A 24,678-nucleotide genomic window follows, 5' to 3' on the forward strand; every position below is an offset into this window, starting at 1 on the left:
GTGGGGCCGCCCGGCTCCGGGCTGAGGAGCCGCGGTGCTCGGCTGCCGCCGTGCCGGGGGTGTCGCGGCTAAGCGGTGTCCCGGAGGGGCTGCCGCGTTCAGGAGGGTTCACTTCTCCGTTTTGTTTTCCCCTTCTTTCTCAAGCGTTTGCAGTGCGTGCCGGTAACGCGAGCTCGTGTCGTTCGCTGCGAAAACTTCAAGATCGGGAGGAGCCGTTCCGTTTCCAGCATCCTCCCGTGCCTTTCGGCTGGCCGCCGGGAACCTCATGTGCGTGTGCAGCTGGGGCAGAGCCGCGCCGATGCCGTGGGAGCTGTGCCATGAGCGCTGGTGAGCTGTGGCCGTCGCCATGACGGAGCCCCACCGGGTTCTGTTCACCACCCTCCACGGCCCGTTGAGCAGCAGCTTCCTGAAGAAGCCTCGCAAGGACGATGCCGAGCAGCCCCCGGAGGCGGAGCAGCCTGGGGAGACCGTGCGGCTGTCGCTCACTCTCTTCGAGCCGGATCACAAGCGCTGTCCGGAGTTCTACTACCCAGATCTTCTGAAGAACAGCCAAGCGAAAAGAAAAGGGTCTTCAGGAGACAAAGTGAGCATCCTCGTGGTCGGTATATCTGAAGGTTTCCAAAAGTTTTGCAGTGTTGTTCTCTTAATGCTGAAGGGAGAGGTGGGAGAGTGTTACCTGCAAGGTGCTGAGAGGGGAGGTGATGGGTCAGAGGTCAGACACCGTGCAGGCTCAGAGCTGGGAGCTATGTGTTCCTGTTCTTGGGCCGCTCTCTGTTGCTCCTTCATCTTTGTTGCTGTTGCACATCAAAAGGGTGATGTGTCAGCATGTTTGGCACATTGTGTTGTGCTGCTTGCTATTTAATAGTGCCCAGTTAGAGAAAGTATCAAAAAGAGTGATCCTCTGTAACAGAGTACTGCATCTTTTGGGGGGACTTTGCTTTATTTTATATGACTCAACTGACATAGGGGAGGTTTAGGTTAGATATTAGGAAGTTTTTCACCCGGAGGGTGGTGAGGCACTGGAACAGGTTGCCCAAGGAGGCTGTGGATGCCCCATCCCTGCAGGCATTCAAGGCCAGGCTGGATGTGGCTCTGGGCAGCCTGGGCTGCTGGTTGGGGACCTGCACACAGCAAGGGGTTGGGACTGGATGAGCACTGTGCTCCTTTGCAACCCAGGCCATTCAATGATTCTATGACTCTTTCCACTGTAGCACTCAGCATAGATCCCTGTTTAATGGCCCTGATGCTTTCAGGTGTTCCCTGATAACTCTGCTTTCTTCTTGAAGGCCACTTCTTGGGATACAGGGGTATGCTGAAGTTAGCATTTAAGTTAGTATTTAAGGTTAGCATTTAAGCTTTGTGTTATAGACATCTTTCTGTCAAAAAGTAGTTATTGAAAGGAACACTTTTTCACACTGTGGTGTGAAGGAGTTCTGGTCTCCCAAGTCTTTCAGCACCATTCCTGCTGCTTCTGACATCAGTGTTGGTGATGCCTGAGAAAGTTGATTGGATTCTGTTTGCTTTTGCTGCTGATTTTCAGTTCTATTTGGCACTCAGTTGAGGGTTCATGCTGTTTTCTGGGGAATCAGGAGAAGCAGAAACAGGTACAGAACTACCTGAGGGTGCACACAAAACCCAGAGACTGCAGCAAAACAATAAATGCTTGTCATCCAGTACGGATCAATGTAAGGACAAGTTCCTCTTATGTCTGCCTGCTGAAGCTCGTTCACATGAACTCAAGGGAGATGCCCCTGGATCTGATTGTTGAACAGCAATAATACAGAAGAAGAGGGATTTACTCCAGATAGAATCTGGAGATCTGTGGTAGGGTACCATCTCACCACCCTCTTGTTACTTTTCTGGAGAGAGTTGAGAGAGGAAACCATTCATTACATTTCCTTGGTTTATCACTGTCTCAAAGAAATTTTATTTTTCTTACCCAGTAGAGTTCTGGTTTCCAACCCTTCTGCATGGTTGTTTCTAGGTGACTTATTCTAAGAATAATAGCACTCTGAGAATACTGCATTAAAGGTTGATTTGGCTGAGCTTCTGCCTGGATGTTCCAGTCATGATAGGTTTAATGCACATGTAATGGGGCTTCGGTGGCAGGGTGACAGGATTGGTTCTGATGGTTTTTGTCTGTCTTTTTTCTGCAGAGGAAAGAACCTGCTGATCCCTTCGATGATGAAAAGGAGAGACATAAAGCGGAGGCTCTTGCTAGGAAGTTTGAAGAAAAATATGTATGTTTTTCTTCTTTATATCGTGTTATCCCTTAGAATGGGTAATGCTGCTCAGCTCTCAACCAAAATTGTTTTAACAGAAGTTAGCAGTTGTTAGCTCATGTGTCCCTATCTTCATGTTGGCTTCACGTCCCTATCAAGTCCGTTACCTTGGTCCAAGGATACTGTTGTCTGTATTTTTTTTTCTGTTTCAAGGCTGTGATTTACTAAAACAGTTCTGCTACGTTCATAAAACCAATGACAGCCTGATTATAGTGAGTAATATTTTCACTCGTGGCAGATTTCCATCATTAATTTATGAAATGGATCCTATTTTTAAGCCAAAAAAAAGTATTTTCTAAGCCTTGCAGTCATGACATGGTGTAGCCTCTCGTGTCTCTAAGAACGGTGCTCTGAGTTTGCTGTCAGCACTGCTAAGTTCAGTGGAAGGGAAGCTGATCCGCCTTGCCCATTTCCTTGTTGTTCTTCCTCTCACTTTGCTTCTGTAGATGACAATAAAGCAATGTTGTATTTTACAGCCAGTACCTTTGGTTATGCGAGTTGCTTTATTGTCTTGTGATGTGAGTTGGACCTATTGGTCATCTTAATGCATTGTGTGCATGGTTGGTGCCTGTGGTGTGGGGTTTGTACTGGCTCTGTGACAGTTCTGGAAGAACAACCATTCTGCACTGGCAGAAGTGTTTAAGAGATGCAGACCCAGTTCAAAATCAAGCCTAGTGGCACATGTCTGTTGGGACAACATTTTATTGCATTTGAATACGCTGTCCTTGATTCTGTATGACAAAGCATAAAACTGGATTTATTGTACCCTTAGATTAGCATATGACGTGGGTCAGTGATGAGTCCGTCCTCCTGCTGCTCTTAGGAGGCAGAAAGCTCTTTTCTATACTGGAGAGGATGTTAGGGTCCTATGTCAGGGCTATCCCTGTGGTTATTAGAAAAGAAAGATGAGCATACCATCGATCTTTTATTGTTTAGGGTGGCAAGAGACGTAGAAAGGACCGTTTTCAGGACTTGATTGATATGGGGTATGGATACGACGAATCTGACTCCTTCATTGATAATTCTGAAGCAGTGAGTACTTGGGCAGGTGTGAGGGTGGTTAAATTCAGCTGCCTGGGGGGGGCTGAGCTGGCATCTGGGGAGAACATGAATGTAGTGCCAGCAGGGAGCGTGCCAGGGCTGGGTAAAGAGAGCTCCTGCAGCAGCTGCCTGACAGGAGAGCGCCAGTTAGCACAAGTGTCCACTGCCCTGCCTGTTCCCTGGGGGAGCACGAGTCCCACTCCGTTCTCCAAGCAGCTCAGGTGCAGAATAAAATAAATTCTGTGATGATTCTTTGAATATAAATTTACAATGCTAATAGATTGTTCTCTTTTATTTCTAGTACGATGAGCTCGTTCCGGCTTCTCTTACTACAAAATATGGAGGGTTTTACATCAACACAGGAACGCTTCAGTTTCGGCAGGCATCTGATTCTGAAGATGAATATGTTAAAGAGAAAAAGAAGAAATCTCCCAAGGTCAGCAAGCCAGCTTTCTAGGAGTATTCCCTCTGTTAGAGCTCGGTGGGTTTGCCGCATGAAAAGAGTGTTGAAATTGGAAATAGAGACTTGTGAATTGATATGGACAGAACAGGGAGGGAGATGTACTGTCTCATAACTGAGCGCTTCATAATCCCATTCTGCCCTCATATTTGATGCTAAAATGAGGATTGTTTGGTGTTTGTTAGACTACTGGGGGAGTTGCCTGGTAGAAACGTTGGTAACCCACTGTCACTCTAAAGAGTTGCTTGTTGCTGTGGGGATGACACTCGTCACATTAGAGGGCTCTTCTCTTTCTCATCTGAGATGTTAGAGGCTCCACTATGCCATTGATTTTGTTCTGTGGCAATATCTTCTTGAGATGGCTGCATTTTCGCAGTACTAAAGTGACATGGCTAAAAGAGGAGATGGTAGGGGCAGTTGGCACTCCTTCCCCTTTGTTGACAGAATCTTTTCTAGTGTAAAAACTGGGTGCACTGTAAAATGTTCAAGATGGTTCATGCCAGAACTGTGGTGATACCCCTGTGTTGTTTGTGTTAATATGTCTGGTGGGGAAGGAGCTGTTCTCACACTGCTAGCAGAGGGTCCAAAGTGGCTCTGTGGCTGCAGCTCCAATTCCACGTACAGGTAACACTTTTGATTCTGACTCAGTTTTACTCCTTTCCAGAAGCGGAAGCTGAAAGATGGAAGTGAAAAAATGAAGAAGAGAAAGAAAGATGATTCTTATGACAAGGAGAAAAAATCCAAAAAGTCCAAGTTCCCAAAAGCTGGGTAAGGAGGAATAAGGGATGCTTACTGCCCAATGCCTCTGTGGCATTTGTTATGCTGCATTAGTACATGTTATGCTGGGGGGTGGCTTGGAAGCGTGCTGCATAGGCACCAGTGGGTAAACTGCCAGTGGGGAATGGGGAAAGGGAAGCTTCTGGTTGGGAAGCATAGCTTCACAACAAGAGTACCAGGGCAAAGAGGGGCACAGCTACCTGGAAATGCTGTTGTGTCTTGGAGCTCAGTTTAGGCACTAATGGTCAGAACAGATATGGACAGTATTGGGGAAAATGGATATTGGGACAGAGTTGGGAAAGGAAGGGCAAGAAGGAAGGACATGAACTCAGAGTGGTATGAGTGTGGGGTGAGAGAGAGGTGAGAGCCAGCAAAGAGAAAGAGGTTAGAAGGCCATAAGTGGTAAGGGTGGAAAGGAAAATTGTGTTGCCATTATTGCTGGCCAACAGTTTGTATTCCTGCCCAAAGCATTTCTTGGATGGGTGATTAGCTTTTCTGTAGTTTCTCTCTTTTGGCTATTCTAGTCTGAAGGGGTGCTGTTAAACTTGCCTATACTTGCACTCTGGTTGACCTGATCTCTTAGTTTCAATTTCTGTATTTGCTGTCTGACTCTTTTGCTACGTCTTCATCCTAATTTTTCCCTTCTTCCTGTAACTGTTCTGTTGGATTTCCTTTTCCCTGCATGGATTTGCTTTCTGAAATGGTGCGGTCAGTGTATGAATCTGTAGTAGTGAACAAGGCAGGGGAATTTGCCCTGGTTCAGACAGAGACAAAAAGCTTCACGTGGCTGTCACACTCCTGCTTTGGTTCCTCTGCACTAGCTGCTTGTGCATTTCCTATTCATCCTGGCTAGAGCAATGCACGTTGTCTTTCTGTTTTCTAAGTACTGTTCCATGGGCAATAGTCAGTCTGACAAAGGAGATGTGGGACAAGTGCCTCAGAAAGCCTAGCAAATGATGGGAAAGGAACTGAAATTTAAGTGTGGTGAAATTGGATCAGTGAGCAGCTGATAACTAAATGAGAGAAAAAGAATGGTAACATGGAATGAATGAATGTGCTCCGTGTCACACAGTGCATGTGAGTTTTCAGCTCTTCTATCTTACCTTAACTCTTAGGTATGGTCCTGGTAGGAAATAGCTTAGTTATGCTGTAATTGCATTAGGAGATAAGATTTAACAAAGCACCGGTGCGTGTGGTTGAAGTGAACTTAGGGGAAGGTACCATTGTCTCTTTCCCTTGCTCTTATTTTATTTCTCTCTCAATTCCCTCTCTTCTTCCCTTCTTTGTTTGCAGCTTTACGGCATTAAATGCGAGTAAAGAGAAGAAGAAGAAGAAATACTCTGGAGCTCTCAGTGTCAAGGAGATGCTGAGGAAGTTTCAGAAAGAGAAGGAAGCTCAGAAGAAAAAAGATGAAGAGCAGAAAGCGGTGACTCCTTCACCAGCAGAGCCTCAAGCCCCAAGGGAGGCAGAGACGATGCCTGACCCGTTGTTATCACTCTTTGGTCATGCCAGTGATAGCGACCTGCTGCAGGCAGCTACGGCTATGGACACATTAACTGACCTAGACTTGGAGAGACTCTTCGGTGAATCCCCAGAAGGGAGTCCCCTACACGATGTGGAGGATGGGAGCAATCCTTCTGGGGCAGGCTTAGAACAAGACTTCAAGCAGCTGCCGTCCCTCCCGGAGGGGCTGCCGGCCCCTTTGGAGAAGCGCATCAAAGAACTGGCTCAGGTGGGTGGGTCGTTGCAGGCAGCAGGGCTGTGTGCTTGCTGGGGGCAGCTCTGCTGGGTTCTTCACCCAGGTGGGGAAATTTCACAGTGCCAAGCAGGAGCACGGCTTTCTGGCACTTGGTTTGCTTCTGTGCCAAGGCACTTCCTTGAACACCTGTGTGTCAGACAGTGGCAAAGCACTGGTCCTCAGCCTTGTTATCTGCTGAATTTCACATTTTGGCTGTCAGTATGGGTTTTTTGCCTCTCTTGGCGAGGTATGCACCTGATGCAATAGGTAATTTCTGAAGCCAATTTAACATAAGTGGTCTTAAAATGTGAACTAATGAGGCCAAAGGACAAATTCCACTGTAATAGTTTTAATGTGCTGTGATGATCAGGACATTGTTTATGAAGAGGCACATGGAGTTGTGTATGTAAAATAGATGGGTGCAGCTGCAAAGCATCACTACTGCTGTTCTGTAGCATGAGAAGAGCCCTGTAGATGGGGCTTGAAGATTTGTTAGAGCTGTTCCCTCTGTCTTATGCAAATGGACGCCTTCACTGAGGCAAATACACGATTCGGCAGCTCGCAGGCTGGAGTCACATTGCTGGCAATTTGATTTTTGTTCACTATCTTTAATATTTCAGTGCTGCTTAGGAAGTGGAATATATTAATTTATAGAAGGGTGATGTCAAATCTTTCTACCTGTAGCTCCTCTTGCAGCTGGACTTCAGTGTGACTTGTCCATCTCCTCCAGAACACTGTGATTCACCTTAGGGTCTGCTCTTCTATAGGGGAAGAGTTGGGTGCTGGCCAGGGATCCCTCTGCTGGCATGTCAGAGAAGTATGATTTCAGCCTGTAGGCTCCTCTGATGTGTGTGTGGGCTGTCACCATCAGCCTGTCAGCAGATGCTGAGATGTTTGGTTCCTGCTATTAGGCTTGTCTTTAAATATTGATTTTAAGTCATAAGCAGTACTCAGACCACTTTCTTCTGGAGATTTAGAGTGCCCATTACTTAAGCATCTCTTGCTTAATAACTCCTGTTACTGAAGATTAGCTTCTGTTAAAGATCACTGTGTTCTACTGAGAAATGTTAAGAGTGCACGTGGTGGTGAGCAAACAGAAATAGGAACTGAAGAAAGTAGCAGCTGATGAAAAGAGTGGGCTTCTTCGTGACTGTTGCTATTTGCTATTCATGCTCTTAACAGAAAACACTGAAGCACCTGCTTCTGAATTATGTTTAACCTAAAGAACAATATTGCAGAATCTCCTGCAGTACTAAGTTAATCATTATGCTGCTGCAAGATAGTGTAGTAATGGGTTACCCCCAGATTTTCCTGCTGCAGTGTCTCATGTTGATGGACTCTGTACATTAAGATAAGAAGTTAAACACGAAATGCAAGATTTAATGAATTGAAGCCTATGGGTCAGATATGGCTTTGAGGCATGAGCTCTTCTGTGGGTTGGAATGGAGGGCTGCCTCTCTCTGCCATGAGAACCAGGTTCCTTCTGTCCTAGCAGGTGGGAGTGGCTTATGGGTTAGATGGGCTCTCCAGGCATTTCATCTCTTGCTTCAACTGATTTGATTGTAACCCTCTTCTTCGTAAAAGGCTTCTCATGTGGAGGGTTCCCATCAGCACTGCCCCTTCTCCTTTGACATCACCAGCCTTCTGCTGGTGACCTGCTGCTGATGGAGATTGCTTCAGGAACGTACACACCTTGTGGGCATAATCTTACTGCTTACCAGCCTGTATCTCAGTATGTTAAATCAGGAGATGTCAAAATCCTTTACTTCTCCTTTGGTGTCCCCTTTCCCTTGCAAGGAATCACTAACCTGACATGGTGCATTGTGGCAAATCCCACTTCTGTTTACATCAGTTCTGCTGCACTCAGCAGATTGTGAACTCTCTGTGGCACTTTTCTGCTACGTCGCTCATCTCTTGGAATTATTTTTCTGTTGGACATATTTTTCATGGGTGTGATTTCTTTGGGCAGTGCTTTGCAAGCTGCTGTCATATCCCGTTCAGGAAGCTTCCTGAGCTATTCTAATTTCCATGGTGTTGACAGGAAATAACAGATCCCCTGTGGCTACGATTCTTTCTGTTTGTTTCTTGAGTCAGTGTCCAGATTGGCCTGGAAAACACGCTGATAAGTATCCCTGCCTCTCATTAAACATGACTTGGCTGATCTTTCCTGTTCCAGGGACAAACTCTATGTTCCTATTGCTCAATCTAACACTTCTTCTGGGAAGTTAAGACCATGTCCTTCATTTGTCCCTTCTTCCCATGAGAATAATGCCAAGGAAGCCAGTTACCTCTAAGCCATCTCCTTTCCCATATTAAGCAGAGGAATCGTGACTGTGCTGTTACAGCTCCACTGTATACAACAGCAGCACACCCAGAATCCAGAATGGGAAGGTGTGTGGACATGGCATGGCCATACCAGCCCAGGTAATAGAGCTGGGCTCAAAGTGAGGATGCCTAAGAGGTGTCTCTTACTTTTGGCAGCTTTTAGTCCACTTACAAGCAGGTAGTTGGTGGAGAACTCGGTGAAATAACTCTGCTTTGTTTTGCAGTATTTTTAAAGTGGTTTTAAAACTAAGCTTTTGATTCCTTGTGCCCATCTATAATGGTATGTGAAATGATGTTGACTTCTATTTTCTAGGCTGCTAGAGCTGCAGAGGGAGAAGGCAAGCAGAAATTCTTCACTCAGGATATCAACAATATCATACTGGAGTAAGTGCTGTGTGGGTTGAGGATTGGGGCTAATACAGGGAAAGGAGAGCATTGCTTTTTGGTAAATTCAGGAGCAGGTTTAGCAGGAACTGTGGGCCTTCCACACAGAACACACCTAGGATATCATGAACGTCAGCTAGAAACAGCTTTCTGTTGTAATATGTGTACATGAGGTAGGAGAAAACTGGAGGAGTTGTATCTAAGCCTCCTGTTTTCAAGCCATTGCTTCGTATTCATGTGCTTAATTTTTTCAGCTTGACACAAGAACAGTAAATCTCTTCCTGCTGGAGATGTCAGGCACGTACTTTGCTATTTATGTGCTATATGGAATATTTTTTAACTGGAATAACGCTGCTGTGTTCAACTGGTATTCTGTAAAGATGGAAGGAACTCCATTACTGCTCTGTATCTTTGAGTCCACCAATTGTAGAATGCCAGTGCAGTTTCAAGGAGCTGTTGACAATAGCTTTATTCTTCTTCAAGTGTCTGGAGAAGGCTGATGAATGGATACAGCTTTGTGAACATCTCAGTGTAATACTTCAGCCTTAAGGAAATTAATGCCTCTGTTTATCAAGGCACTTGGAGGAAGCTGCTGACAGGAAGTTTGGGAGTCTGTTTACCTCACCTTTCAACTGGTGATTGCTACCTTTTAGCATCCCAGTGCTGACTGCACTGGCACTTCTAATAGGTTTTAAAAAAACTAATCATTTAAATTGTCTCTGAAAAAGGTTAAAATTAATTTATATGGCTTGGCAGTAGAATCAGCTATGGTGCTTAGAAGTGTATTTAAAAGCTAATCCCTGAGGTTATACATACCTGCGTAGGTCAGTTTGACCTCTCTAGCCTGGTCACTGGGAGTAAGTTCAAGCCTGAGGGATAAAGATAAAGAAAGCCAAGGCACAGGTGGAACTGAACTTGGCAAAGGATGTGAAAAATAACTGTAAGAGGTACAGGTACATTAGTCAGAAGAGAAAGGCTAAGGAGTGTGCTGTACTTCCTTCTGGATTACTACATCCAAACCCAGGGCCCCCAGAGCAAGGAGGAGAAAAACTGTTGGAATGGGTTTGGAGGATGGCCACAAAGATGCTCAGAGAGCTGGAGCACTTCTGCCATGAAGGAAAGGTTGAGGGGAGCCGGGCTCATTCTGTCTGGTGAAGGCTCCTGAGAGACCACATTGCAGCAGTGCAGTTACTTACTTTAAGTACTTAAAGGGAGCTAATAAAAAGTCAGTCTCCTTCCTGTTCACACAGGCAGATAGTCATAGGGCAAAGAGTAATCATTTTAAACTAAAGAGCGGAGATTTAAATTGGTATTAGAAGGAAATTCTTTACTCAGAGGTGTGAGGTCCTGGCACTGCTGCCCAGAGCTGGAGGTGCCCTGTCCCTCGAGGTACCTGAGGCCATGGATTGGTCCCTGGGCAGCCTGAGCTGTAGGGTGGGAGGGAGGAGAGGCAAGTCTGTAACATAGAATGGCTTGGGTTGGAAGAGATGATTCTGTGATGATTCTATGAATTGGCCTTGTACTTCTTCCTTCTGCCTTCAGCTCCCCAGGTTGCATCAAAGTAGCCTTTCTGTTGCTTAAGGAACCCGTGCTGGATCTCTGCTCAGTGTTTGTTTGTCTTGTTTTCCAGCATAGAGCTGCAGACCCGGGAGCTGAACAGCCAGATTCGGTCAGGGGTGTACACCCACCTGGCTGCATTCTTACCTTGCAGTAAGGACACCCTAGTCAAGCGTGCCCGTAAGCTTTATCTCTATGAGCAGGTGAGTGATGTTGGTAGCGCAGCCTTGTCTCCCATGCATGTTACCTTCCAGAGCACAGCTGCTGTCTGCATGATGTGCTGTTGTCCTCCACTCAAGCTTGCTTTGGTCGCCCCATCTGGTGGCGTGGGTTCAGAATTGGCAAAATCTCATCCTGCTGAATTTGGGTATCTTGTCTGGAGCACAGTTTGGAGCCTCAGTCTGTTCTGTGATGTGCTCTAGGGTGGACGACTAAAGGAGCCTCTGCAGAAGCTGAAGGAAGCCATTGGTAGAGCCATGCCAGAGCAGATGGCGAAGTACCAGGAGGAATGCCAAGCCCATACTCAGGCCAAATTTGTCAAGTAAGCTCATAGTTTGCCTGTTATGCATCTGTAGCTCTTCTCAGCAAGTTCCCTGTAACCTATAAACTGCTCTCACAAAGTTTATCACCTTTTTTTTTCTTTCCTGTGTTCAGGAATTGCTGACAGCCATTAATCGCCCTAATTAAGCAGCGTGTGTTCTTTGTACTATCTGTACTGATGCCACCTACAGCAGCATTGATAGGACCAGAATTTGGCTGAAGTGTTTCACTTCTGCCCAGACATGTTTTTAGAAACGTGTCAGTCTGAAAGCAGACAGGCTGGATCTCTGCAGTCTCTATTATGTAGTATTGGGAAATTCATTAACACTGAGTGCTTAGCTCAGCTTCCACCATAAGCAGCAGGTTTTGAGAGTTTTTTATCACTGATTTGTGAGCCTTCTGAACAGTGTTGTTGGGAGATTTACCCTGGTTTTGGATTAGCCAGGACGATGACTTCCGCACTGTCTTCATCTCTATTTTAGAATGCTGGAAGAGGAAAAGGACAAAGAGCAGCGAGATCGAGTTTGCTCTGATGATGATGAGGATGATGAAAAGGGAGGGAAACGCGTCACGGGACCACGAAAGAAATTTCAATGGAATGATGAAATAAGGTTCGCATAATTTAGATATTAAGTGAACCTGTGACTTGCTTCACTTCCAACTGCATAGAATAAGACACTTTAATATTTGTATCTTGGTTTCGGAGCAGGACTAATTACTTGCAGTAATAGTCAGATTGGAAGCTTGCAGAAGCCGCTGCTGCAGTTAGTGAATCTCAACTTTAAATACATTGCAAAACTAACCCGATTTCAGGTACAAGCCAGCTCTGAGAGAAGTGCTAAGAAGCCTCCATGTGGAGGTCAAAAGAGAGGGGACAGATCTTTAGGAAAAGAAGGAACGTGGCGGAATGCTGAAATCCCACCAGCTAGACTCTTAACAAGATTAGATTTCTGGTTGTGAAAACAGTTTTAAACTCTTGGGAGTTGCTGCCCTTGTGCCCAAGGGTCTGACAGAGTGCTGGGTGAAAGGGAGAATGACACAGGGTAAAACGAGAATCAGTCATGCTGTCTTTTTCATCTTATTCTAATAAATCGGGATGCTGCTCCATAGATGGCTGATACATTTAGAACAAAGAGGGCTTCACTTCCTGCCTTCCCATTGCTCTCGGCACAAACTCCTGCAAAGGAGTTCAGGTCTGCAGTTGTTTGTGACGCCTGTAATTCTGGCACTGGTTTACCACCTCTGCTGTTTCAGGATATTACAGTGGGACGGAGTATATAAGGCCTTTCTCCTCTGGCTCACTTGTGTGCATGCATTTGCATACAGAGAAACGTGCCTTTCCTTGCCTCTTTCTTACAGAGGCAGTGCAGGGTTGACTTTTTTGTTAGAAAGGTGTTTGGAATGCCTGGACTCGAATCCTGCGCTTGGCTGGCTACAGTCTGATCCAGAGTACTTATGCACAGCCAGGAATGTCTTGGCATATTCATCCAGCCCTGGATAAGTGGAATGACCTCCATCTGGGGAAAATGAATCCAAGTAACTGTATTTGAAATCTTCCTGTTCTTCAGGGAGCTGCTTTGCCACTTGGTGAAGATTAAGTTGGATGGTTATGAGTATGACAAGAATAAGGCTCAGTCTCTGGAGGATTATGTGAAGACCTTCCTAGATGGAGAGGTGAAGCCCCTATGGCCAAAAGGCTGGATGCAGGCCAGGTGAGCAAGAATAATGTTGTACTCCAGGGATTCCGTATCATAAGGGACTTCTGAAGGTCGTTAGTCCCACCCCTGTTCAAAGAACAGCTAGTTTCAAAGTTAGGTCAGATTGTTCAGGGCTGTGTCCTTCTGAGTTTTGAAAGTGTCTGCAGATGGAGATTGTGACAGCATCTCTGGGTCACTCTTCTGATACATAGTCACTTTTCACAAGTCTTTTCTCTTTATTTTCAATCAGAATTGCCTTTGCTGCACTGAAATGACTATCTCCTCTTCGTTTTTTTTATTGTGTGCCTTTGAGAAAGGTACCTCTATCTTCTTTGTGGCTCCCTGTACCCAGAACTCTTTGGCTAGTGGAAGACTGCTGTTAAACCCCTCTTTAGTCTTAAGGTTTTCCAGGCTGAGCAGGCTCAGATCCTCCAGCCTCTCCTATGTCATGTGTCCCTATCCTCAGTGGCTCTGGACTGTCTCCAGTTTGTCAGCATCTCTCTTGTATTGTGTGAGCCCTGAAACTGGACACAGATGTGTACAGATGTGACTTCACAAGTCCTAAACAGAGGAGAATAAGCACTCATACTGTTAGCTATGCACTTACTACCAGAATTTAGTTATCTTCCAGCAGTATGCCCTTTAAGCAGTGAGTTCAGCTTGTCCTCAAGGACCCCCAGGTTCTTTTTTGCTGGTCTGCTTCATTGCCAGCTGGCCCTGAGCCTGTGTGTCTGCATGGGGTTATTCCATGCCAGCTGCAGGACTTGTGTTTGTCTTTGTTGAACTTCTCAAGGTTTTATTGTCCCTTTTCTTCTGTCAAGGTCCCTGTGAGTGGCACCCCTGCCCTCTGACACTTCCCACTCCATTTTCATGTCACCCTCAGACTTACTCAGAGTCCAGTCTGTCTGTCATCCAGGTTGTTAGTGACAAAGTTGAGTGGTCTTGGCTGGCATTGGCCTCTGATGGATGCTGCTGGGTGTGACAGGTTATAAATCAGAACTGGCACTGAGCTGAGGCCTGTAGTTTCCTGAATCTGTATCACCAAAGACCTTCTCAGACACCTGGGGAAATCTTTCCTAGTCCATAGAGTATTCCCAAGAGAAAGCAAGGTGGAAGGCTTTAGCAACTCTGGGACTTGCACAGGCACATCAGAGGCAGCAAAATAAGTAGGAATTGGGAAGGGGTAAAGAAAATCACATTCACGTCTTGATTGCTGTTTCCTGCTCTTACACGCCATCTATCATCCTTGCCACTGAGCTGATGATTGCAGAGAGCACACAAGTTGCAGAGTGTCATTCTATTGAGAATGTCATCAGTTTCTGGCCTGCCTTGTTTTGCTCACTAGATTTAAAACAATGACAAATGTGCAGTCCTACTGCTGGAACGTCTGTCTCTTTGCACTTGTAGAGCTGGATAGCACTGTAATCTTTTCTCTGCTGAACTTATTTTTTTGATTTAATGGGTACCAGCTCTTAAGAGCAGTAAATGTGAGTAGCAAATTACAAATCCATCTGGAAAACTACCATGGCAGTTTACTGCAATGGCATGTGTACATGAAGTACAGTACTGTGCATGTTTGTAGTTTGCTGCTCAGTGTGGGAGCTAAATGATGGCATTAGGAAAAGTGGGTGCAGACTCCTCCTTAATAAAGACGTTACCAGTTTGGGGGTGGTCTTAGCTCACCTACTTTAAAACCTCTTTGAATAAATGAAAATGAAAATCTTTTCCCTGAATTTGTAGGTAAAACTGTTCTTAAGCATACGGGTGTTCCTCCAAGACTTGCTGTAGGAGAATCTTCCAATGAAGCTGACTGCAGAAATGACTGAAGAAAAATGGTTTCCCTTACTGCTTCTCAGTGACTAAGGGACAACGTTTTTTCTTTTGGGACTTTTTGTTTTAAGGACAGAGGCTAGCTTGCCAGCCAGGCAGAAGTGGAGGGGAGGTTTTGGCAACACTAGGAGAGCTGTAAACACTTTTGTGGACAAATCAGCTTGATTCGCTGTCAGTGTGAGCACAGAAGTTCATCTTTAAAAGGAGCCTCAAGGTGAACAGAGTGTCAGCTTTGTGTTTGAGGTCAGAGAGGCTCTGCCATGATTTTGTTTTCTTGGTCAGTACTAGAAGGCAATTAACGTAAGACTGTGAGGTTAAAATATGTGGCTTTTTAAAAGAAAATGGATGACAAAAGTCTGTGCCTTAAAAACCGAGTATGTTAACAGCAGAAGGAAAACATGTTCTGTATGCCAGTGTTGGTGGTATGTTTATAAGCTTCTCACCTTGATATCTGAGAAACCAGCAGAGTGGCAGCTGTTGTAGGTGAAACAGTGCTTGCATAAGATTCTGGTTTACTTAGGCTCAGCAGTAATGGCTTTTGGATGAAGTTCTGTTTATTGGTTGTGTCTAGACAATTGAAGAAATGGTTGTGCTGATTTGCAAAGGCACTTCTGTTTTTTGGGATTCAAAGGCAGCAGCAATGCAGTGAATGAAGGCTTCTCATCCATACTGCTGTATATAAAACAGGGAAAGGAAACCTCTCCCCCTTAAACATGCCGAAGAATTCCTGGATGATCTGCCAGCTCTTGATGATCTCTGGCAGCAGCAACACTCAGCCTGAACAACTGTGCTGTCTCTCCAATTGACTGTCAGCTCTTTAGGCTGGCAGAGCTCATTTCTTAGCTACTGTCCAACCATGCTGCCTTAATGGCCCTTCCAGCGCCTACAAGCGTAGCTCCCCAGGGAGGGAATGGAGTGAGGGAGTTGAAGAGGATTTTCCTTGAAAATGGATGAATATTTATTTGCTTCCCGTGGTTTTAACTTCACTAAGTCCCCTGCTGTACTGTGCAGCTCTGTCTCCAGTGATCCCAGCTGCTCTACTGGGTCTTGCTGGATATCACTTCTCATTGCTCTCTTCCCTTCTTAGGACACTGTTTAAGGAGAGCAGGCGTGTACACGGACACCTCACATCAGTCCTGTGAGTATCGTGCAGCATTCCTTTAGAGTGATAACTGGTGAACTGCGTTCCCTGGGGCCTGGGTGGATCGTGCAGGAACACCTGAGCTTGTTTGCCTCCCATCAGACAGTTTGGCGCTGCTTAGTTTCGGAAGGTCTAGGGAGAGAAGTGGTGTGTGACATCTCCCAGCAACAGCCTTCCTGAGCTGCCTGGGCCTTACAGCAGGCTCACAGAATGATCTTTGATGCCAGGTTGTCTCCTGGCCTTGTTCGACAGGCTGGAGTCAAGCTTCTGTGCTAGGCCCTGGGAGATAATTAAGTAAAATGGACTGTGATGCCAGCACTGTGATTATTGCCACCTATTCAGTTAAACCTTACTGGATTCTGGATTCCCTCTTCCTTGTTGCCAGGTTAAAGCAGAGGTACAGTGAGCTCAAGGCAGTGAGAATGGGAGAAACAGACTTGTGGGTGACAAACCAAGGGATCTATTAGAATCCAGCTGGGCAGGTGCCTTAATGCCTAAGGGTCTCATGAATCTTGCTGGCAGCATATAACAGACTACGATACAGATTTAGGCTGATATCTGTTAGACAGATGGTCCTGTTCTTGGCATCGGATGAATGAGGGGAAGTGGAGAAAGGGTATGAAATAGATTGTAGAGTCATCCTTTCCTCAGCCGTACCATTCCGGCAGCTCAGGGATGTCTTGTACCGGAGACTGCATCTGTCCAGACCAAGTGATCTATTTTCCATGAATTTGGCAGATGCTTTTGCATCCTTGACTTCTTCTGGGAATCTAAAAGAAGTGTGTAGTTTTTCTCCAAAATAGTCTGTGTATCCGTTTCTCTCTGGGTATGGTTATAATTAGGTCAGCAGTGGGCTCCTGCAGCTCCTAGCCCTGCAGCTGGTGCAGGATATGTCTGTTGAGTGCTTTCACTGCTCTGCTACCATTTCAGAATCTCTGCTCTGCTCCCTAAATCATTCCCTTGTGTGGGAGCTGGGACTTCCTAGGGCAGCAACAAATGTCGTACGATTTTGAATCCTAGCAACCTGAGATGCTGCCTCTGTTCTTTGCAAAAGCCTCAGTGGATCATCATTAACAGGGCACCTGGTTGGATGCTTCCCTACAGGCACTCAGTGAACCCATGTTTTCTTTGTCTCCCTAAAAACAGGGCGAAGAAGAAGGTTGTTGCTCCTACTAAGGTGAAGGGGAAGGTGAGTTCTGTTTTTTGGCACACACATTTGATACATCGCAGCAGCTGAGAGGCTGCCATCTTAGGTCCTGTACTTGAGGTTTATATCTATGCGTAGATGTAAGGAAGTTGTATTCTTAAACAGCAGCAGTCTGCGCTGTGCTTGAGGAAAAAATAGAGCAGCAGCTAGATTTGATGGCAGCAGGAGTACCAGTTCTGGAAGGAGGGTACCTGTCATTGGACAGGTATCATACCTTCCATCTCAAAATCAGGATCCTATCCTTCCTTTCTCAGCGTTAGATTCTGCCTCTGTTTTGACTTTGCTTTCTGTTGTCGTTTTGTTCCAGGAACTCTCCTCTAAACCTGATAAAAAGGTGGCTGTTTCAGTTCCATCAGTACATTCAAGCAACACCGTAGCTCTGTCATCAGAGCCCCAGGCAGGAGGTCTTAACATCAGTGCCCAGACCAGAGAACTCCTGTCCCTTGGGACAGCACAAGCGGCCAACAGCACTGCTACTCCTGCTGCCTTCATGGACAATTCCTTGGACGAAGATTTAATTCATAATCCTACTTCCTCCCTCGAAGCAGTCTCTAAGGAACTGGCTGTGTTGAACAGCAGAGCGGGAGGGAGCCCCGACTTTCCTCTTCCTGGAGCTCCAAAAGCTCCACCTGAGAAGATTCCAACTCTTGCATCCTCAGAAGAGAAGAGAACATTTCCAAAGGCCCACCCTGCCCCTGCAACATCCTCTGCTGGTTCCCTCCAGTCTCCTCTAAATTTCCTGGCTGAACAGGCCCTTGCATTGGGCCAATCATCCCAAGACAAAAAGACAGAGAACTCTAATTATAAAGAGCTCTCTTGCCAAGCCTCCCCCAGCAAAATCCTTCCTGATATGCATCAGGCTAAACAGAAGCACCACAGCCTGGTCCGACCAAGCCATGGGCCTCAGACCTCCACCTCAGTGCCAGGTACTCAGGTGAAGGTTTTCCACTCGAGCAACCAGCCACAGAAGACTTTCACCTCTCCGGCTCCGTTTGTCAAACTGCAGAACCCCAAATCCTCCTCCCCATTGCCCCAGCGCTCCCTCCTCCAGCAGGTCAAGTCATCAACCAAAGCTCAGAGCTTCCATTCCTCTGCCACCTCAGGCAGCACCCAAAACTCCAGCAGTTCTCACAAAAGCCCAGGCTCATCTTCATCATCTCTAAACTATACAGGAAAGCACTCAAGTGGCTCTAGCACTTCAGGACAATCCTACAAGTCACCCTTTGTTTCTGGATCACTCTCCAAGCACGGGACTTCTTCCAGCAGCTCCTCATCAGGAGCGTCTGCAAACCAGGGCTGCTCCTCTGGGAACTTGCTGCCCAGCATGCAGACCCCTTCCTCCAGCCAGGCATCCAGCCGGCCGGCCCTGGGCTCTGCAGTGAAGAAGACTCCTGTCTCACAGAAGCTGACTCTGGTGGCACCTCCTGGAGGTTCAAATGGAGATTCTAGTGGGGGCACTCAAGGGGTGGCCAAATTGCTGACCTCCTCCCTAAAGCCAGCTGTTGCCAGCAGCGCCCCATCTTCTACCTCTGTGCCGGTAAGCAGGAGCATGCTGACCTAGCCTGATGCTAGGAGAGCACGTGGCATCGTGACAGGCAGTCTCCTGACTTGTTGAGACGTGATGTAAAGTGGTGACTTTGAAAGAAGTTCCTGAAATTCTTGAATGACTGTCTGGACTCTGGCTGCTTAGGTTAGGAGGACCTGGCCTTTGCCATGGGCTTGCACTCCAGAGTTCAAGCTTTCATTTTCAGCTCAAAGTCACGATCAAAATACTCTGGTACCTTCCAGACAGCAATTTTTGGGTAGGCTGTGCAGTGTTCTTGAGCTGACATTGTGAGTTATGGAGACAGTAATGCTGCCACTTAAGGCAGGAGGAAGCATGGTAAGGCAGATAGCCATGAAAGCTAAAACAATTGCATAAACTAAGATTATAACTGTTAATTTGTTTGAAGTTAGGTCTTGCATCTTGACCTTATTACATTATAAGTAATTTTAGTATTACTGGCACTTTGTTTCACTACTGCTCTACAGAGTAAACAATCTGTGATACCGGGCTTTAAACTCAAAATGCCAGCCCATCTATTTTTGTCCACATTCTGTTGCTCCCCAGCCACTCCCATAGGTAGTGAAGTGATACTTGGAACTTCTTGGCAAGCTGTGAAACGCAAGGTCTGACAGATCAGTGAGATATAATGCCCTGTGCAGAACTCCTGGGATACCTATACAAATCTGTATTATTCACACATTGTATTTAATGATTTCCATCCGTTGACGTTTCTAATGCAGCTGTATTGTTTCTCAGCTGCTCAAATTGGCACTCTTTTGTAGCACACAGAAAGAGCAGGGCAATAAAAATGAGTCTGTTTAAATGGGCCAGAAAACCACATAGTGTTCAGCTTGTGCAGCCTGTCTGTTACCAAGATCAAGAGCTGAAGAGCATTTCCCAGTGGAGCAGAGTTCTGTGGGAGTGATTTCCAATAGCATTCTTGGGTAAAGAGGTATACCAGGCCTTGGTGCCCTGATTTGACAGCAATTACATGCTGTTGAAAGATAATAAGAAGCTTCCTTCCTCAAACTCGTAGGCAATAGTTCAGCTTTTCCTCTGCCTGTTGGAGGCATAGTTCCAGAGTAGAATAACAGGCTCAGATCCAGTATGGTTACGTTAGAAGACCGCAGCATCTAGCAGCTGGGTTTTAGTGTCCTGGGCACCTCTAGGTGGCCTCAAGAGCTGGCAGTTGGGAGGGTGCTTCTTGCAAGGAGGAATTCTAGAGTACTTTTTGGTTTGGAGTTCTTCAGGTATAAATGTTGACATGCCTTGCTTTCCCACTCCTGACTGACTTTTTCTGTTGCTTTTCAGAAAGGAACTAGTGGAGCTGTGCTGCTAACCAGTTCTTCCTCCTTAAGTGTACTGTCTCCATCCTACAAGTCCAGCAATCCAAAGTTGCCAGCTGCCCTGAGCTCCACCCCTTTAGGTATTATCTCTCCTATTCATACCTTCCCTCTTCATGTCATCTCCTTCACTTCAGACTCCTCCCCGAAAGCAGGAGTTTCAAAGGATGCAATAGTTACAGGACCTGCTCCAGGAACTTTCCACCATGGCCTTGGCCACAGTGAGTGCACTCCTGCTCATGCATGCGTCTTTGTGCCTGTGCTGTTAAATAGCAGAGCATTGGCATTCTTGTTGTGTTAACCCATTGCAGACAAACTCATCTCTCTCACTGCTGCTTTGTGCCGTAGTTCATGCATTTATACCTCTAGCAGTTGCATTTGGAGAACCTCGGGCAGATCCCTGTAGCTAGCCCAGAAGTCCCAACAGCTGGAAACTAAGCTATAGGCTTAAACGGCTGCAGCTCCTCTATCATTTCTGACTTCAATGTGTATTTGTTCTTTTTTTTCCTCTCTCCTTTCTTTGTTTTTCTCTCTAGGTCTTCTGGCTGGCTTGCACTCCAGCCCCCACCATGCTGCGCCACTCCCACATTCTGCCCTGTCCACTCATTTACCGCAAAGTCTGCCAGGTAACTTGTCAGACAGTCTTGTTCGTCTTCTGCGTCGTGAGTCACCCTGTATCTCAGCAGGATGACTTTTAGGGGTGAAAGCAGAATTCCTGTCCTTGCTGTCTGACCGGTGTGGTCGTTGCTGAAACCTCCGGCCTCCCCAAGGCTCAAAGCTAGGCGTAGCCCTCTGTGTCCTTTGCTGTTTTGTTAGCCAGAGCAAACGTGTGCTTCTGAAATGAGGAGTGCTCATTTCAGTACGTAGTGAGCACCTGGAGGCACTTAACGTTGCTGCTTGCGTCGTGGTAAAGGCTTATTCTGTTAGGATGAAAGCTGTGCCTCTTTATGCAGAGTCTGCCAGGACTGCCCAAAATTGAATATGCTGCCTGTGTGGAGTTTTGTCACTGGTGACCTATATAAAGTGTGTCAGACCAGAATGTCTTGCATCTGTGCACCGAGCTAATTGCCCACATGTCCTTTACAGTGAGGGATGCAGGCTGTTTTCCTTGGTGCTGACGATGTGATGATTTTGCAGTTAAGCCTGCTCCTCCCTGTTTGATGCCTGCAGAACTGATGCATAAAACAAGAGATGTCCAAAGAACATCTCTGCTGATAATTGGAGCTCTGCCTGCTGTGGCGTGGTGGGTTGCAAGTGTTTGTAGGAACTGCAGAGGAAGGAAAGGAGAGAGGAATCCATTCAGCATGCGGGAAATGGAAATGAAGGAACACCAGATTGGGCATGTCTGCTTTGGTAATTGTGCCACGTATGCCATTGGTAATTGCTGCAGCTATTTCTGCTTTACTGATCAAGAATCTCTTGGGTCTTCAGTGTGCTTCAGCATGACTGTCTTAGATTCTTATTGGGCAGTGTGAGTCTGATCTGGGAGTGACTGTGCTGGCTTCACAGTGTGGCACTGAAGCCATTAGTAGATGCGTGGGCACGCTGCTGGAGGTGATGTGGTCTCCTGGAGCAGTCCATGTGAAATGCCCTTGGCTGCTGAGGACAGTGCTTGCTGGAGAAAGAAGAGACCGCTCAGCACTGGTGAAAATTGGAAGAATTCCTCTCCTTTGCTGCTTTTAGTGGAGTTTGTGTGGGGTGAGTTGTTGGGTCCCTCCAGGTGGCAGAACAGAAGAAGCCCCTTGCAGCAGTTGCTGTGTGACAGAACCTTTCCTTCCTGTTCCTAAACTTCCACTTGCTGGAGAGGAGATTGATTTTTTTGGTTTGAACGTGTGAAGTGTATTCTGTGTCACTGAGGAGGAGTTCTCTTCCTCATTTGAAGGAATTTAGGGCCCTCACTTGATGTTTTCACACAAACATTGAAGACTGAGCGTAGTGCAGTCTTCTCTGACAGTATTATTGATTTGTGGTGCTTTGTTGAAGAACAAAACAGCTTTTTCGTTGGCCACCGTGGTCTTCAAATATCTCCTGTTTCTTTGGAGGAATGAACTGTAGCTGGCTGTACAAACAGATAGCCACAGCTGCATTGCTCTGCCTGAAGGCTGCGAGCTGGTGTTTGGGAGGTTGCTACAAATGCAAGGAGTTGTTGATGCCTTATGGGAAGGTGCTCATAGCAGCATTCATCAAAAAAGCATTTGAGCAAGGAGCATCCAATGTGTGCTTGCGTGTCGTTGCTGCTGCTTTTGCTGATGGGTGTTTCTGCGTGCTGGTACTGTGGCCGTGGTTGTTCCAACTGCTTGCTTTAGGAGTACTGTGTGCTGGGACTGCAATCTTGCATGGAATGAACTGTCCTCGTCCTGGAGAAGGAGCTGTTGCTGCCCTGCTTGGTGCCACTGCTGCTTGACTGCACGTCTCAGTACATCCATTTGTTCACTGTGATCTGGCGGTAGTTTTAATTGTTCCTGGAGAATTCTGATATGTTAAACTACCTTACTCTTTCCCTATTCACCGCATTTACTCTTCTTCCTTCACGTCCACTCCTCCTTTTTCTTACTCCAGTGGTTAGATTCCTATGACTCCTGTTGCTATCAGTGGGCACATAAGGACTTCATTACAACAGCAAAGGTCTGCTGAGTTATATTCAAATCAACTGTAGATGCTAGGCAGCAAGCACCATGAGTTTCTAGTTTCCTAGGTGGGGAGACACCACAGCCTGGCTTTTAGAGGACAGATTGCCAAACTAGCTAGTCAACCAGCCATCTGAATCCGTGCTGTGGTGCTTTTGTTGAGAGGCCACAGGAGACCCTCAGTGCTTCCTGTGACTGCAGCTCAGCTGCTGCACACAGCTCCGTGGAGCTGATGCTGAAACCCTTTCCCACTTGCTTTTGTTTTCTTTCAGATGCTTCTCAGCTTCACGGCAAAGGGTCCAACACACAGCAGCGGAAGTTGTGACGTCTGCCAGGAGGGGAGCTAGAGCACACATGGGATAAACCCAGAGGAGCTGTTAGTTCACGGATATCGACGGTGTCTTCTACTCATGACAACTGGAGAGACTGAACTTCAACGAGGGGTTTGCTGGTGCGTTTGCTCAGAGGTTTTCAGAGTAAAGCCCCACACCAAGGGCCGCCTTGAGCCACGTCCCGATGAGAGAAGTGTTTGTAGCACTCTTCTATTGCTGCTGCCCTTCACGCATTCCCTGGCACTGGCATGAGCTGGAACTCACAGGAAGACTCAGGTGGCCTGGCTTTCCTGCAGGAAGTCTGGGGCTGTGGATTCCCACTCACCTGCGTCTACGTCTGCCAAGTACCTCCAAGCCCAGTTACCTCCTTGGTCTCCCTGTGGAGGGTATGAAAGGTGCTTCTTTCTTTTGCTTTGGATTTACTTGGACAATTCTAGCACTGCCAGTGCTTTCTGAAGACATTTCACTGATTTTTTTATTTTATTTTTTTTTCAATTGTACTATTAAGCTGTGCTACACTTAATAGGAGGACTTAACATTTCCTGTGCAGTGAATCTAACGAACCATCTGATGTTCCCCTCTGGAGGAGAAAGAAGACTCTTTAGAGAGACACTTCTAGATGCACTCATGGACGTTGAGAATTCTACATCTTTTGGTTTTTGGAATTTTTTTTTTTCCTCCAAAGGGATGCTTTTTTCCTGCTCAGTTTTATCCTCATTACTGTTGAATGCATTGGATTGAATGGGACACTTCTCAGCATGTCACGTGTATAGGAAGACATAATTCCAGTGCCTTTTATGGTGGAGCAAGAATGGACTAGTGACACACATTTCAGCCCTATTAAATGTGCTCCTCAACCCTTTTTTAATCATTCTGTATTTAAGATGTATTCTGTTTATTTAATAGAGCTTTTTATGGTTGCACATCAAAAAAGCTGCACTGTCTGGACTTAAATGGTGTCTTGGTGACTGCGAACACAGTACCAAATCCAGCAAGAGCACCAGTCCTTATCAGAGTTTGTGCAAGCGGGTTCCAGACCCTCCCCTAAAGCCATTCTTTCCTAGGGTTGTCAGTAACGATCTCTTCAGTGGGCAGAGGGAACGATCTAGATTAACCAAGGTCACTTATATTCAAATGAATTCCAGAGAAGAGTATTGCTCTCCTTGATGATTTCTGCACTAGAATCATGCGCTTGTCCAAGCTGCAGGAATGGGGACCATCTGGAGTTGGGGTGTGTCATTTTTATTTTTTAAGACGATTTTTTAACTCTTAGCTCTAAACAGTTCTCCCCTGAGCACACCCTTTTGAACTGTGTATAGCTAAAAGCAGGCTGTGGTTCCAACTGAGCTTTGTGGGTTTTATTTTTCTGCTCTCCCCAGTCTCTTTTCTCAGGCTCCTGTAGCCCACATTTGAATCGTGCCATGGTGGCACTGATCTGCATAGATTTAACTGGTAGTTCAAGGGAAAGTCTGCAGCCTTCCTCCTAGAGCTTTCAGGTAGGATGCTGGCGCTGAGTATACCAGCAAATATCTGCTTTTGTTTTCCCTATTTTTTTGTAAGCTCCGAGACAGACTGTTCTCAATTTGAGCTGGTATGTAATTTTCCAAGATCACTGCATTGTTTATATATATATATATTAAAAAAAAAATGCAGCTCAGAATTAAAAATCTGTTTACAGAAAATATCTAGGTTGTAGCAAAAGAGCCAAAGACAAGAACTTGTGTGACTAAAACGAAGCACAGCAGTCATCGTTGGTCTCTGATCAGTGGATGTCGCATGGTTCCCGTTGGAGGCCTCATCCTGAGAGGTGCTTTGCACCTTCAACTTCCCATGGTTGCTGAAAGCACGCAA

The 24,678-nt window shown here is 46.2% G+C and overlaps 2 protein-coding genes across 15 annotated transcripts in view; one reads left to right on the top strand and one right to left on the bottom strand.

Annotated features, from left to right (window-relative positions):
• LOC104913470 (periplakin-like) overlaps positions 1-348 on the bottom strand; it is a 3,694-nt gene extending 3,346 nt beyond the window's left edge. The window contains exon 1 of the mRNA XM_019620595.1: positions 157-348. Coding sequence (XP_019476140.1) covers positions 157-348 — 192 coding nt within the window. The remainder of the gene's footprint in view (positions 1-156) is intronic.
• On the top strand, positions 53-24,475 carry UBN1 (ubinuclein 1). Of its 14 annotated transcripts, none has more exons than XM_019620658.2 (17): positions 55-598; positions 2,157-2,240; positions 3,219-3,314; positions 3,625-3,759; positions 4,448-4,551; positions 5,854-6,292; positions 8,937-9,007; positions 10,638-10,767; positions 10,987-11,105; positions 11,587-11,715; positions 12,673-12,816; positions 15,719-15,769; positions 16,919-16,961; positions 17,287-18,516; positions 19,837-20,089; positions 20,405-20,494; positions 22,768-24,475. In XM_019620658.2, the coding sequence occupies exons 1-17, from the start codon at positions 347-349 to the stop codon at positions 22,818-22,820; spliced, it is 3,423 nt and encodes a 1,140-aa protein (XP_019476203.1). In that variant the 5' UTR covers positions 55-346; the 3' UTR covers positions 22,821-24,475. The 14 variants fall into 14 exon arrangements, with proteins under 14 accessions (XP_019476206.1, XP_031411660.1, XP_019476210.1 ...); XM_019620662.2 differs by having other exon boundaries at positions 19,837-19,951; XM_003210787.4 differs by having other exon boundaries at positions 57-583.
• The last annotated feature ends 203 nt before the right edge of the window (positions 24,476-24,678 follow it).

The sequence above is a fragment of the Meleagris gallopavo genome, chromosome 16, assembly GCF_000146605.3.
Source record: "Meleagris gallopavo isolate NT-WF06-2002-E0010 breed Aviagen turkey brand Nicholas breeding stock chromosome 16, Turkey_5.1, whole genome shotgun sequence".
NCBI lineage: Eukaryota > Metazoa > Chordata > Aves > Galliformes > Phasianidae > Meleagris > Meleagris gallopavo.